The 15,502-nt window shown below is 41.2% G+C and overlaps 2 protein-coding genes across 4 annotated transcripts in view; both read left to right on the forward strand.

Annotated features, from left to right (window-relative positions):
• Positions 1 to 15,502, forward strand: part of TXNRD1 (thioredoxin reductase 1) — a 54,536-nt gene that overhangs the window by 11,420 nt on the left and 27,614 nt on the right. For all 3 annotated transcript variants that reach the window (XM_084880137.1, XM_084880136.1, XM_084880138.1), the window contains 3 exons: positions 9,464 to 9,586; positions 11,243 to 11,315; positions 12,941 to 13,060. In XM_084880137.1, coding sequence (XP_084736263.1) covers positions 9,500 to 9,586; positions 11,243 to 11,315; positions 12,941 to 13,060 — 280 coding nt within the window. In that variant the 5' untranslated portion in view covers positions 9,464 to 9,499. The remainder of the gene's footprint in view (positions 1 to 9,463; positions 9,587 to 11,242; positions 11,316 to 12,940; positions 13,061 to 15,502) is intronic.
• Positions 1,824 to 3,395, forward strand: EID3 (EP300 interacting inhibitor of differentiation 3). Its single transcript, XM_084880141.1, has one exon. It carries the CDS (start codon positions 1,979 to 1,981, stop codon positions 3,119 to 3,121), a length of 1,143 nt encoding a protein of 380 aa, XP_084736267.1. The 5' UTR covers positions 1,824 to 1,978; the 3' UTR covers positions 3,122 to 3,395.

Raw genomic sequence — 15,502 nt, forward strand, 5'->3', positions numbered from 1 at the left:
ATGGTTCGGAGTGCAAAGGATTAAATATTAGTTATTAATTGGCTGACTTGGAGGCAAACTATAGCCCTTTGTTGCTCGGGGGTCCCAACTATGTTTTTCTCTTGCTCTTGCTTTATTTCAGAGAAGGGACAAACCTGACTTTAAAAAGCATCAACTTTCATTTCCTATTTGAAATTAAATCTCTTGCTGCTAAGTAACTTGCAATAGGTCGTGGAGGAAAGTTTTTCATCTATATCCATTTATATATTAAAATGCATCCATATGAAAACAGCTTTGCTCGGAAGTCTTAACACATTCTTTCTTTAGAGAAGCTTACGGTCTGATAGGGCAGAACAATATATATGCACTAGTAATCATAATACATGGTGTTTTTAAAAAATGTATGCTTCTTCCTCAATGACCTTTACTAAAAAAATAATGAGTAGTAGTATTATATTTTGGAATAACTTACTAAGTTTTGCTGTTCATGGGTTTGCAAGAAACTTCCTGCTAATGTCAAAGAAAAATGAACTATTAAAAACATGTATCCCAGTTTGGGATTCTGAACAGATAGTCATATAATCTTCCACTTCCCAATCGTGTTAAAAGCTCCCACTTCCCAAACAATAAAGTTAACTTTTCAATGAAAAACAAAAAGAAAGAAAAAGACAAATGAACCAGCCTAGGGGCAAAGGATGGAAGGTAGGGCTAATTTACTTCCTGGTTGCCTTGAAACCAGAGCTGGTAGATGGAGTGTGGTGTGTTCTCCTTTAAAAGGAATACTGTTGCAGTGATAAAATGCTTTTTATCTTGTGGGCTGAGCTTTTTATCTTGTGGGCTGAGCGCATGTTATCTTTAAAAACAAAATTACTCCTTTCCAGTGTTCTGTATAATTTGCTGCTTCATGTGACTGCTGAGCTGAGCCCTTTCTCCAACTACCAGAATTTCCAGTGAACTAATGTGTGAACTTTCCAGTTTAGATTAGTCACCCAATTTACAGCATTCACTTGCATATCCTTATAACAGACTGGGTTTAAAATCTTCATAGCTTTGCTCCCCTTTTAGAGTTCAGATTACTATCCATTCGGTCTGTGGCCTTTAGCCTTTGGCAAGCTCTCAAATAAACAGCTCTTGCAGAGACTGCCCCCACTTTATTCTTCCACCCGTGGGTTGTGGAGAACTGAGGATCACTTGAGTAGTACCCCCCTCCCCATCTTCCAGCTTGCTCTAGCACTGAAATTCGAACACAGGTGACTGCTCCCCGCCCCCTTTCCCTATCCCGAGGTAGGTTGGAGGCGGTTGGTCTTTGGAGGGCTTAAGAGGGCCCACCACAGTAATGGACGCAATTTGCATTTGTATAATAAATAATTGAGTTACAAACAGCCATCATGCAAATGTGCCCTTGGAGTTAGGCCTGCTTGTAATAGGGTATTTGCATTCTTGCTCCTTACGGGGGCTTGGGCAGTTTATAATCCAGCCAGATTTAGTTCTCAAAAAAATAAAAGAATAACCATAGTAACCATGAAAAAACCGAGGTCGACCTAACTGCAACATGTGACAGCAATCTAAAAACGCAGGACCGTGAGTTTCCCCACAGTTTTATCAAAGATCACCCAGGTGTTTCTTTGAAAGCTAGCTGACACTGTCCGTAAACGCTACCACAATCCCCATCGCCCAAACGGGTGTTCTTTCCGTGCGCGGTTGGGACCCATTGTTGCGTGTGTGCGTTCTGTGCGCGGCTGCGCGGTACTGCGCGAGGTGGGCTTTTTTGCAGGCCCTGCACCGGGCTCTGCGGGGCGGGGCCGGCGAGGGGCGGGGCCAGCGAGGGGCGAGGGCGGGGCCTCCTGCGACGCCAGCCGCCCCTGCGCAGAGGCGGACGGCTCTGCTCTGTCTCCACTCTGCCTGCCGCCGGCCTTTGACTGCCGCCGCCGCCGTTGTCTGTGCGAAACGTCACCGCAGGCCGCTAGCCGAGCGCTGCCCGAGCGCCGCTGCCCCCGACATGTCTGATGAGCAGGATTCCCCGAGGGGGGATGAGGAGAAAGGAGAGGAGCCGGTGGCGTGTGCCCTCCTCCCCAGGAGCGCGTTCTCGCTGGCGCGGGCCGGGGAGCTGGACCCCCTGAAGCTGGAGGCGGCGCTGGCGGCCGAGGGCTTCTCGGACTGCTGCTCCGAGGACTGCTCCGACCACCTGAGCTGCGCGGCCGCCCACATCGACCCCAACCTCCTGCTGCTCGTGGCCGACGAGGAGAAATGCCGCAACATCCGCAGGCAGTACCGGCAGCTCATCTACAGCGTCCAGCAGAACCGGGAGGACATCGTGAACACGTCCAGCGACTCCCTGACCGAGGCGCTGGAGGAGGCCAACGTCCTGTTCGATGGCGTGAGCCGCACCAGGGAGGCGGCGCTCGACGCCCAGTTTCTCGTCCTGGCCTCCGATCTGGGCAAGGAGAAAGCCAAGCAGCTCAACTCGGATATGAGCTTCTTTAATCAGGTAGCGTTCTGTGATTTTCTGTTTATCTTTGTGGGTCTGAACTGGATGGAAGACGACGACCGCGAAGCGCTGAATGGCTGTGATGACAACATAGTCCTCTCCTTCTGGGAGACGGTGCACCGGGAAGCCACCGCCTGGACATCCCGCGCCGAAACCTTCCACTTTCTCTTTGGTTCTTTCAACTCGGAGTCTTCTGCCCCGAAGCGGCGACCTGGGCCCCATAAAAAGGCCCTCAGGGTGGAAGAAAATGTGGATATGCCCACCAAGCTCAGGAGGCTGGACCTGAGCAGCAATCAAGAAGGGACAGAAAAGGAAGTGGAAAGAGTCTTGGGGCTGTTGCAGACGTATTTCCGAAAGTACCCTGACACTCCTGTGTCCTATTTTGAGTTTGTGATTGATCCAAACTCTTTTTCTCGCACCGTGGAGAATATATTCTACGTCTCTTTCATTATAAGGGATGGCTTTGCGAGAATAAGGCTTGATCAAGACAGGCTGCCGATATTAGAGCCGATTAATGTTAACCAAGCGGGTGAGGAAAATGACCCCAGTTACCATGGCAGGAAACAAGGAGTTATATCTTTGAGTCTACAGGACTGGAAGAATATTGTGGCGACTTTTGAAATTTCAGAGGCTATGATCACAAGCTCTTACTGAATATTTTTGTCTTAGTATAGGATGCATTTTGTGGCTTTTCTAAAGTATCATCTCAGAGTGTAAAACCTAAATAGAAGCCCATATTGTATCTTATAAAGTGAGAAAATATTTTCAAGATCAGAATTTGTCTTACTGTGCAGTGTATTTTTCTTGGTCGATTATAAAGTTGTCATGATCTTCTGTTATTTAAAAACAATCACTGGCATGTTCATGGAAATTTTTTTGAATGTCCTTTAAGACTTTACTAATAAAATTCAGCTCCAAGTTCCACAAATTAAGAGGTATTTTATAATTTGCAAAAAAAACATCAGTTATGCTGTGTGATATTGTATCCCTCTGTTCCAGGGAACCAAGAGAATCCCATATGGGACTCCTAATCAGGTTGGGGGGAAAGTGGGTTAAAAAATGCTGAATTAAAGAAAGACTGCCTAAGGGCAATGAATGTGCAATGTTATCATTGTAAAAACAAACAAAAACACAGGTGCCTTGCTTCATTGCCAGGAAGAATCAGTAAGATTACTTAGTGGGTACCCACATTCTAAATAATTCTCCCATGATTAGATCAAAAGAAATACAGTATCTACTGTAGTAGATGAGGTATCAACTAAGTGGTGAAAGGTTGAATAGGAATTGGTCACAGATAGGAACGGTATACTTGACATGGAGGCCAAATATAGGGAATTGTGAGAGGTGTATGGCATTAGAGAGCCGTAAGATCTTTTTGAAAACTATTCCAGTTGAATGTTAAGCTGGGCAAAAATGAATCACCTTTTCTGTTAGTATTCTCAGAGGTAGAAGGTATTTTTGTTAGATTATTTCAAACAAAATCTTTCAACATCTAGTTCTAGTCTTTATCTGCTTGGTTAATTTCTTCTTCGGCTCCTAGTTTCTCTTTGTAATTTCTGCTGGTATACTGTGTGTCCTTCAGAAATCAGTGATGTGTCATTATGTAACAGCCTTGAATATCTGTTCTCAGTTCATTTTGTGCATTTTTTTAATAGGGCTTTCAATTCCTGGAACTGCCCCTGTTTCAACTGAAATAATTGATTAATTTATTCATAAAGCCATAAATGCTCTTTTTTCTTTTTAAAATATAAATCAATGCCTTATTTGGAGGTAATTCCTGAAAATTTGGGTTTGTAAGAAAATAGTTGTGAAGGTGCAGTGAGCATGCCTGTAAGCTTCTTTTCTTGAACCCTGTAGGAATTTAATCTTTGGTACTGGTGGGTTTTGCCATTAATCATTATTTGGCAGATGGATACGTATTTTGCATAGCAATAGTGATAAATTTTTCTATTAAGTCTAGTGTGGTATGGAGAGGGAAAATCCAAAGACTAAATGAATGACATCAAGATTGAGAGGAGAGGTTTTTATATGTGTGGGTAAGGTTTTTTTTTTTTTTTTTTTTTTTTAAATAATAGTGACGATTTTTTTCTTTTTTAAAGCAGAAATAGAAATTTCTTATGAAACTTGTCCAATTATTTTCCTAACAAATGAATGTTAGATTTCTTAGTTAGTTTGTATGGAGGTTCTGCATGTCATGATCTCCCCCCAAGTTCATAATATAGACAGATTAGTTCTCACACAGAATTTTGAAGGAATGCTGACCCTTCCTGGTCGTCTACCACCTTTTTACTTAGAGGTCAGGAAAGCATCTTTTGGTCTCACTGATCATCACTTTAGCCTGTTTCTACCAATTGAGTTCCTTAGTTTCCAGAGATTGGCTGTTTGAGGAAAAGATACTCTTAAAATGACAGCAAAAAAAAAAAAATGTGTGTGATAGCCTCAGTTCTTTACTTGCCACCCGATTGCTCTGTTAAATGCTTAGTGTCTTTACTAGAAGTATTTGAGACTTAGTGATGACTAAAAGCAATAATAGAGAATGTGAAGGTTTGGGGTCTTATTATGGCAAAAAAAAAATTTTTTTTTTTTTTTTTTTTACTAGAACTTTGTTATGTAACAACCACTTTCTGACAGAATAACCTGGGATTAGATCCTGACCCTCTAACAGACTTTGGGCAAATTATTGAACTTGTAAACCTTAGTTGTTTTTTTGTTGTTGTTGTTTTGGTTTGTTTTTTACTACTAAGTGAAAATAATACCTATCTCAAGTTTATAGTAAGGATAAAATTAGAAAATGTATGTGACCAGTACTTTAAAATATGAACAACTGGGTATATAGTGAGAAAAGCAAGAGATTTGTAATCATACAGACTTGAATTCCATTCTTAGTTCATGGTCAAGGCTCTTAATCTCTAGTGCTTTTATATTGTCATTTCTTAAATGGGAAAGACACCTTCTTGGAAGACTTGTGAGAATTAAATTGGAATACACGTACACACAAGTGTGCACGTGTATACACACACACACACACACACACACACACCCCTACCCCACCCCACCCCACCCCCTGCAGCACCGTATTGCTCACCGTGAGCACTCCTCTTGGTGCCTCATTCTCCAGACCAGAGTTAGAAAGTCCATGCTGCCACCTCCTCTCATGGTGACCATCTCTGCCATGGTTTAGTCACTTCAAAGTTTAGACAGGACTTCCTTTGTTCTAGGAAATCCATTACCAAGCGATTGGAATTGGGGCTTTGTTGATTTACGTAGCAACTACTTGAGTGCCTGCTGTGCCAGCACTGCTCTAGGCACTAGGGGAAAAGTGGTGGACAGAATATGACCCAACTCTCATGGAATTTATATTTTACTGGGTGTATTAGTTTCCAATTGCTTCTATAACAGATTACCATTTAGTGGTTTAAAACCAATTATCTTTTGTAGTTCTGGAATTTGGAAGTCCAAAATAGGTTTCTCTGGGCTAAAATATTGTTTCTACACACTTGAATTGCTTTCGGTATTATTTTTGCACACTTGAATTGCTTTTGGCCTTTTTAAGGGGAATCTGGAGCAGTGTTATACTGGGAGGGGGAAAGACATTACTGAGAGGCAGATGGAAGAGAGGAAAGAATAGCTAATACATATGTAAGCCTGGCAAACACCTGCAGGTGGGGTGTTGCATATTTACACTTAATGTCCTACTAGAGGCCCAGTGTTCGAATTCTTGCACAGGTGGGGTCTCTCTGGATAGCCTGCGGGGATCGGGCCCCAGTTTGTGCTCCCAGCCCCGCAGTCCTGCCTGGCACCCCACCTTGGCCTGGTGCCACCCCCTTACCTGCTCCACCATTCCACCTGTGGGGCGATCGATTGGGGCCAGGTCCCCCACCTGGCTCCCTCAGCACCTGGGAGCTGGGTGGTGGCCCCGCCCACTGCTGCCTCCGCTCGAACCCACCTCGGCCCGGCACTGCCCGCTCAGCTGCTCCGGCATCCCACCATGGTCCTGCTCTTGTTGGGGCACATCGGGGTTGGCAGTGTTTCCACTGCCGCCCACTGCCAGTTTGCATGGCCGACGCCCCCTGGTGGTCAGTGTACGACATAGTGAGCGGTTGAACTCCTGAGGGGACAATTTGCATATTTGGCGTTTATGCAATAGGATAGCATGGCTCTCAGTGAGGTCTGGATTCCTCCAGGGGCCTCTGGGGCTCTCTCAGGAAGTCCTTGAGGTCAAAAATATCTTCGTAATACTAAGATACTGTTTGTCCTTTTCACTCTAATTTTCTTGCAAGTCTACTATCATAGAGTTTTCCAGAGGCTACATGCATGACAAGTGATGTTACAATAGAGTGGACACAGAAAAGATATGGGCTGCCTTTTATTAAGACAGACATTAAAGAAAATTAGCAAGATAGAAAACAACGCCACTGTTGCCAACTAAAAATGTTTTAAATAAGTTATGTTTAACATTTAAGATATTTAATAACATAATATTTTAAATATTTTCTTAGTTTTAATATGATAAATATTATAAATAAACCCCATTGACCAAAGCTCTTTGGGGGTTCTAAAAATTTTAAATTGTAAAGGGATTCTGAGACCAAAAAGTTGGAGAACTCTTCTGTATCAGCTGCTGTGATTAGCAGCCACTATTTCTAGCAGTTGTAATTTAAGGTGAAAGGGGAGAGCATTTTTCTCTAGTCTGCTTACCCAGTCTGTATGCTCCTTTCTTACATTGCCTGGCGGAGCTGTCTTCTCTGTTTATACTTCAGAGGGGGAACCACTTACCTGGAGCTGAATGACAGCAGTGTCGCTTTTAATCTAGATTAAAATTTGAAGACATCGTGTTTAGTTCTGGGGTCAGCTGAATGCTTCAGTTGCCAGTCTTTCTAATTTCACAGTTAAAAATATTCAGGCTCTCTCAGAGCTTGCTTTGTAAAGTCTGTGCACTGGCTGGTATAATTTGACTTTAACCTTGGACCATAAGAACCCAGGTCTGATACAAAATTTCAGCACAGACCAGATTATAAACATTGCTGGAGGGAGTATGTGGCATGATAATGCTGCTTCTCTCCCCCTCCCCCCTCCCTTGCTCTAATAGCTATGTTGGGAGAGGTGGTTGCAAGAATGGGTGGTTTTCTTTTAGACAGCCAGTGATTGTGATCTGGCATTTTTGTGTAGAGTAGATGCAGATAAAATGGGGCTGAGATTAAAAATGGTTATTTTCCAGAAGAACATCTAAGTGCATTTACAAATTCTTTCAGACCAGCCAGTCAGCTTTATGTTCTTTTTAAAAAAATTTTTTCTAGCTTTATGCTCTTTGATACCAACGAGAGTAATGCTTGCTATCTGAAGATTATATGGATCCTTTGATCTGAGTGGCTATTGTTACCAAATTGTTTTTCCCCCCACAGTGCCTTGTGCTGAAGGAGGAGCCTCTGCCATAATGCCGGTTGAGGAATACTGGCTGTGTCTGCCAGCCTCTCATATTAGACCTTTTGTGCAGACCGTCAGGGTCACGCAGACTTGTCCCCACTGGTGCTGGGTTCCAGGTGTTCTGCCTTGCGTCCCTGGGCCATCCTGTGTGCCTGCCATGCTGCCATGGGGCAGCCCCAGTGCTGTGCCTCCTCCTCCACCTCCTCTTCCTCCTCCTCCTCTTCCACCACCACCACCACCACCATCACCACCACCATCTTCCTCTATTGCACCCCCTTCCACATCCCAAGCATCCTGTTCTTCTGACCCCAAGCTCAGCCTTTCACCCCCAACATCTGAGGTAGGCAGGAGAAAAATGTAAAGTCTAGGCTGGTAAGTTTGGGGGCTTTTTTTTTGTATTAAAGTTAAAACTTGTTATTTAAAAAACTTTTTTTATGTTTATTAACTTTTCCAGTTATTATCCCATATTAGCACAGATTTTTATTTTAATGAAAGGTAATATTAAGTATATCACCAAAACTGTATTCAAAGCTAATGTGAAATGATAATGTGTATAAAAACCAGGGGAATGAAATATATTTTTATATTAAAAGTCTGACAGTTATATTATAAAGCCTGTTATGTGCCAAGTATATGGAATGTAAATACTGAATACAATACAGGGGGCTCCATGTATAGGTAGATTAAAGAAATGAGCTTTATAGAGCTGTGTATTTTTATTCCCCTCCTCCTTTTTTTATTTAAAATGCCCAGCAGAAATAGGGACTTTTCCATTTGTCCAATTGATGATGTAGTTCTGAATTTCTAGATTTTATGCCTTACCTAAACAATATAGAAAAGTCTTAAGTATTTGGCTAATCTGTTTCAATGGCTCATCACCAGGCCCCTATCTTCATCTGAGACCCTAGCCCACACACTATTCTACCTTTGACTTGAAAATAAAGATGATTGACAAATTGTATTGACGACCCTATTAAAAACATACAGCACAAATGTTTCAAAACCTAATTTAAAACCTCGTTTAAAAATTCTAGGATATGCCCTAGGCCTAGCCAGTTTGGCTTAGTGGATAGAGCATCGGCCTGCAGAGTGAAGGGTCCCAGGTTCAATTCTGGTCAATTGCACATGCCCAGGTTGTGGGCTGGATCTCCATTGGGGGACGTGCAGAAGGCAGCCAGTCAATGATTCTCATTGTTGTTGTTTCTGTCTCTCCCTTTCCCTCTCTGAAATCAATAAAAATATATATATTAAAAAAAAAAGAACAATCCTGAGATGCTTCTTCAATATTAAAAAAAAAAAAAACTAGGACAAAAGGACGGATCAAATTTAATTTAGGTCTAAATCGATTTTGTTGGGCCATCAGCACCTTACTTACGTGACACTTCTGAGTAGCTCTCTGTGATGCGAGAAGATTGAAAGTTTCATTTGTGCTGTGATATAAATCAAACAGCATTTTTTCTTTGAAAAATTCCTTTTGCTTTTCTTTAAAGAAAGGAATTTCAAAAAACCCTTCAGACACTGCTGCTTGTAAGTTAAACTATTTTTTTCCCTTTCATTGTTTTTGTTCTTTAGGCTTATCAAGAGGGCAGCCTTCAAAAGCTACTAAACATGAACGGCTCTAAGGACTCTGCCGAGTCCTACGACTATGATCTCATCATCATTGGAGGGGGCTCCGGAGGACTGGCCGCTGCTAAGGCAAGTCTTTGTGTGCGTGATGTGGGTTACAGCAGTTCTCCAGATTCGCTGCGGAATTGGTTTGAGCCACTTTTGTAACATTTTGCACATTAACTTGGGTAGAACTTGTTAAGGGGAAACTTTGTAAATCATTTTTCCAGCTTGAACTAGATGTTCTTTATTAAAAAGAAAAAGAAAAAGATATTTGTATTGATTTCAGAGGGGGGTGGGGGCAATGATGAGAGAGAATCATTCATGGGCTGCTTCCTGCACTCCCCACACTGGGCATCAAGCCCGCAACACTGGCATGTGGGCTGACCAGGAATTAGATTTGACCTCCTGGTTCATAGGCCGATGCTCAACCACTGAGGCACGCTGTCCGGGCTCAACTATATGTTCTTTACATGAAAGTACTGGACCTCGTATTGTTGGGATGCATTTTTATTCGTTTTAAGTTTGGTTGATTTTTTTCAAAGATAATAAGGGTGTTGTATGGAAATGGTTTGAAATTAAATATATTTCTTATTCTTAATAAATATTAATTTTTTTCACTTTGATGTTCCTATTCACATCTCCTCTTCCACTATAAAAAGATGGAGAGAGTGGTTAGATTTCTTAAACTCAGTAAAAATGATTTGCCTCTTGTGTATATACTGTGAGCTAAGAGAGTAACCACTAACACTGGCCTGGGGGTGGTAGGTAGAGGATTACAAATAAGAGAGGTTGGTGTGAGATCCCTAGTCCTGAATTGAGATTCATTCGCCATGTGTGAAGGGGCCCTGGAACTGTCATTCTTGCTGAAGAGGTTCTTTTAAAAGATGAGGTGCTTATACTCCTTGTAGCTTGTGGTGAATCAGTAAAAGTAGATTCAAAGGAAGCTGTCCAATATCTGAATGGGCCAATATCTGGTATTAAGCAGTGCTTTGCTATAAATGACTAAGGCATAGTACTGTGTATTATATATGTATTTTACTAAAGTGATGGCAGTTTTGGAGGACACATAGACTCAGTACTTTCAAATAACCGTGGATGTCTAGTTGCCAATACACAAAGCTTATTCTGTGACAAAGATAAAGGATGCTCTTCAAGATGAACTTTTGACAGTTGTCACTCCCCTAAAATAGATTTGGAAATCTTATAGATCACCTTTTTCATTGGCTCCTCACATAAGTAAATCTGACAAATTTAAAAGAAAACCTTCTCCAACATTCTGCCTAGAAACAAGTAAAACTTAAAAGGACTTTAAAAAGTACATTTTTTTTAATAGGATATAAACTGGTTCAAGAGTTGTAAACTATCAGTAAATCTGTTTTATTGCCTATGTAGCACTTGCTTTGAAATGGTCATATGTTTTTCAGATTATCCCTTAATTTGTTATTGTTTGTGTGGAATTATGTAAGAGGATGCTAAGATTTCCAATTGATGGACAATTTTATAACTGTAATTTGTGTGTTCTTAAAGCCACCCTTAGGATTATCTAAGTATTGCTTATTTTTTTTCTTGAGGTAGCACTAATTTTGGTATACTACAATAGTATGAAATTCCCAGGTATTAATAACTGGATATGCTTTAGACATTGTAGTGTAATAAAAATATTGTAGCATGGATTTTTTAACATCCCATTTCTAGTCTATCATGTTAACTTTTCCAACTCATTATAATAATTTTATTTTCTAGGAGGCAGCTAAATATAACAAGAAGGTGATGGTCTTAGATTTTGTCACTCCAACTCCTCTTGGAACTAAATGGGGTAAGTATATAAAATATTTTAGAAATGAATATTTGTAGGAGCAGGTTTTTCCTTGGTATTGGTTTAAATGGCTCCTAAAACCCAATTATAAAGTTAAAAATTAAACAAACACCCAGCCCTGGCTAGTGTGGCTCAGTTGGCTGGAGCGTCATCCATTCTGTACACCAGGTGGAGTGTTCAATTCCTGGTCAGGACACATACTCAGATTGTGGGTTCAGTTCCCGGTCGGGGTGTGTGGAGAGCAACCAATCCATATTTTTCTCTCACATCGATATTTTTCTCTCTCTCTTCCTTTCTCTCAAATCAATTAAAAATACAAACCCAAAAACATGTACCTTTTACTTATGCTGTGTTAAAATGGGTTCCAGTTAAATGTTGAAAATTTAGGTTCCTTGGAAGTCAAGATCATACAAAACCTTGTCCACAGCTTGTGTGATGATTCAAAGCTAACTCATACCATTTTGTTCACCTCACTACCCACCTACATATTACTCTCATGGAGATAGCTGATGCATCAAATAGCTATCACCGTGTTTTAAACTCAAGCATGCTAATGTATATATTTTTTTTAATGAATTCTTTTTTTAATATATTTTTATTGATTTCAGAGAGGAAGAGAGAAGGAGAGGTAGATAGAAAAACATCAAAGATGAGAGAGAATCATTGATCGGCTGCCTCCTGCATGCCCCTTACTGGGGATCGATCCTGCAACCCGGGATGTGACCTTGGCTGGAATCAAACCTGGGACCCTTCAGTCCTCAGGCCTGCGCTCTATCCACTGAGCCAAACCAGCCAGGGCTTAATGAGTTCTTTTGTGAGAATCAGCAAAAGCTAAAGACTACGCCATCTTTTTTAAAACTTGCTCAAATATTGAGGCCTGCGCAGGTCCCAACCTGACCGTGGTTTGGAGTTGCTATCTGCCTCATAAAGTAAAGTAGAGGATTTGTCTTCTGGGAGGACTGAGTGGTCTTCTCCTTTGAAAAAGCCTCTCACATAGTCGGTTTTGGCGTTTTTCGGGAATAGGAGGGCAAGGACTGAGGCCTCGGGAATCTGGGTTTTCGTTTGAGATAGAGAAGATGGTGGGTATAACTAGAAAGTCCAAAGTAGGGTATAGTTACCTCTGGAACATGTCGCTGTTAACCCAGAATGGGCTTCGTGATAGTCATAGAGGTGGATTCCTTAATGATAAAATAGTAATAAAAATGCAGTTTATAAAATGCTCATATACACCAAATTTTTTATGTAGTTCCAGACCCCCTCTGTTCAATTATGCTCAGTTTCACAATCCCTTTATCAGGTAGTTCTGCTCATAGATTCCATGGCAAGTGTGGGTTGTACACAAAGTAAAATTTCAATTGCTGACATCTTTATTAGTAGGCAATTAATTTTGAATCTTTGAAGTCTGTGGATATTTGCTCATTTTTGCGTTTTCTGATGTGTCTGTGTTTGGTATATAAGGCTACCTGAACTTAGAAATGTCACAAGACTGGGGAATAAACATGTATACACAGTATTGGCTACATTAAGCAAATAAATTGTGGTTCTTAGACTGGCAATAACTGTGGATCTTTTTCTTTGAAGGATTGTAAAGCAGGTCGTGAACTGATCTCTCCCTGTTGTTGCAGGTCTCGGAGGAACATGTGTGAATGTGGGCTGCATACCGAAGAAGCTGATGCACCAGGCAGCTTTGCTAGGACAGGCCGTGCGGGACTCTCGGAACTATGGCTGGAATGTGGAGGAGACCGGTATGGGGGAAAGCTGTTGCTCCCTGAGTGCTCTGGGGGGTTTGAGCTGTGATCTTGCAGAACATCATTTTTATGAGACTAGCAATAACCTGTAAGTTTTTGTTGTTTACATTTTTAATGTTTAAAATTCCTGCTGTTATCCTGTGTCAGGTGGTGACATAGCTATTACGGTAAGAACAGCTATTGCATTTAGAGTTTATTTCTTTACTAGAAAACCAGAATTCTTTTAAAGAAATCCTGATGGAGAGTTTCATAGAGGAGTACGAATTACATTACTTGCCTTTGAAGCTGTTACATTTTTCTCGGTTCAAAGAAGTCTGTTTCATGAGGTGATATTTTGGGCATGGAGAGATGGCTTGTTTGTTGAGCAGAGGATGGTTGGTCTTTGTCAGATTATAAGTATTTGGAGCCTGTGGTGTAGTGGTTGAGCATTGACCCATAAACTAATAGGTCAGGTGGCTGGGCTGATTCCTGGTCAGGGCACATGCCCGGTTGCTGGCTTGATCCCCAATAGGGGCCATGCAGGAGGCAGCCAATTGATGATGTTTCTCTCTCAAAGATGTTTGTATCTCCTTATGCCTCTCACTTTGTTTCTAAAAATCGGTAAAAGCCTATTTTTAAAAAAGTATTTAGAGTACCCTAGAAAAGTTGAAGAGGAATTTGTTGACTTTATCTGGTAGGAGAATAATATGAGGCCAGGCATAGTTAATGGCAATTAATGACCTATATCACTGTGTCCTTGGAGAGTGAACTCCAGCCCCTATCTGATTTTACCCTGTTTCTCCGAAAATAAGACAGTGTCTTTTATTAATTTTTTCTCCCAAAGTTGCGCTAGGTCTTATTTTGAGGGGATGTCTTATCTTTCCATGCGCTAGGTCTTATTTTCGGAGGATGTCTTATTTTCAGGGAAACACGGTAGCTCTGAGACCTATGGGTTATGAGACATTTGAAGGGAATCTTTCATTCAGTAGCTAGGGTAAATTATTCTGTGGCTTTTTTTTTTTTTTTTTTTAGTTTTAATTAATAGTTGATTATTTTTTTTGAAAAAGCCTACATGCATGCTTTGAAAATGTTTGCTTCCACTCAAACTAATCATGCTTCCTTTATTGATGCTTTTCTTTTTCATTTAAAATCAGCTTTTTTTTTCCAAGTCTGGAATTTTAAAAAACCAGTTACTTTAAAAGTTTTCCTGGGGTCATCTCTCTTTCCTCAGACTCTTAGGCGACTGCTTCCTGGGTCTTTGGGATCTTAAAAAGATAAGAGATAAGTATCAGCCTCTGCTGAATGTAAATTTTATTAATAGGGCCAACTGAATATTATTTTAATAGATTCATTAATCAGGTGGGTGGGGAAATATAACTGGTAAATTTGATAAATCTTCTTTCCAGCAAAAGAATGTCTCTGTGACTGTTCTGTTATAATAATAAGCACTGGCTATTTTTTTATGTTGAATTTATTTCTAAATGATATAATAAGGAACTAATAAACGCTCTGCATCAGGGGAAATAAGAGCCACCACAAGCATAGCCCACATCTGAACAACAAAAGCTCCCTGAATTTCATGGGGGGGGGGGTGTTAAAATTTAATTCAAGGTTCTCTTATTTGTCATCCTTACAAAAATTATCCAACCAATTTAAGTTTTACCTCTTTTGTGTTTCTTCCCCCTTTCCATATTTTAAAGTAGAAATGTACAGTTTTCTATTTACCGCTTGTATGGTCAGCCACAAAAGCAATCCCCGACTTTGTCTTAAATCCCTTCACTGTTTCTAAATGGAAGCGTGGTGGTTGCTTATTGTTACTTCAGCTTTTCTCATTAAGCCTGGGGCCTTCTGAAGCTGGCTGAGGCCTCCTGTGAGAGCCAGAGGCGCACGGGCTTTGTCCGAGTGGCCTATCAGGATCCTCCTCTGAGGCAGCAGTAATTACCCCCCTCCTTTTTGTGTTTGAAATGATTGTGAAGAATTAGTGGATTTAGACAAATGTTTATGTCATTAGGTCTTAGCGGAAGAAGGAAATTTGGAGGTGTCATTTCAGATGAGAATCCCCTAGAGACTGCTGATTCATGTTCCCAACAGATACAGCGAGAAGGCTCATTTTGCCTTTTTCGAATAGAAACACATCTAATCGCATGTCCTTGAACAAAGAACAGGGCTCAGTTTTCTGGGAAGGGCCTTTGTTGTCACTGCAAATGGCTCCCAGTGTGGTGACGGACAGGGACCTTGGCCAGGCAGCACAGCTGAATCTGCCCGGTGACAGGGGAGTGACACCTGCAGGACACAGCCTGTGATCTGCCATTTCCCTGAAGCTCCAAATGGAGAATGTGCACAAAGCGTCCAAGGCCTTAAAAAAATTACTTGAAATCAGTTATGTAAATTGGATGAATTGGTCCTTTCTGGAAGATTTATAGGCTTTCTATTTTTAAAGATTTCTCTCTTTGAATCCTC

Source organism: Pipistrellus hanaki (genome assembly GCF_964339955.1).
Source record: "Pipistrellus hanaki genome assembly, chromosome: 3".
In the NCBI taxonomy this organism is placed as follows: Eukaryota; Metazoa; Chordata; class Mammalia; order Chiroptera; family Vespertilionidae; genus Pipistrellus; species Pipistrellus hanaki.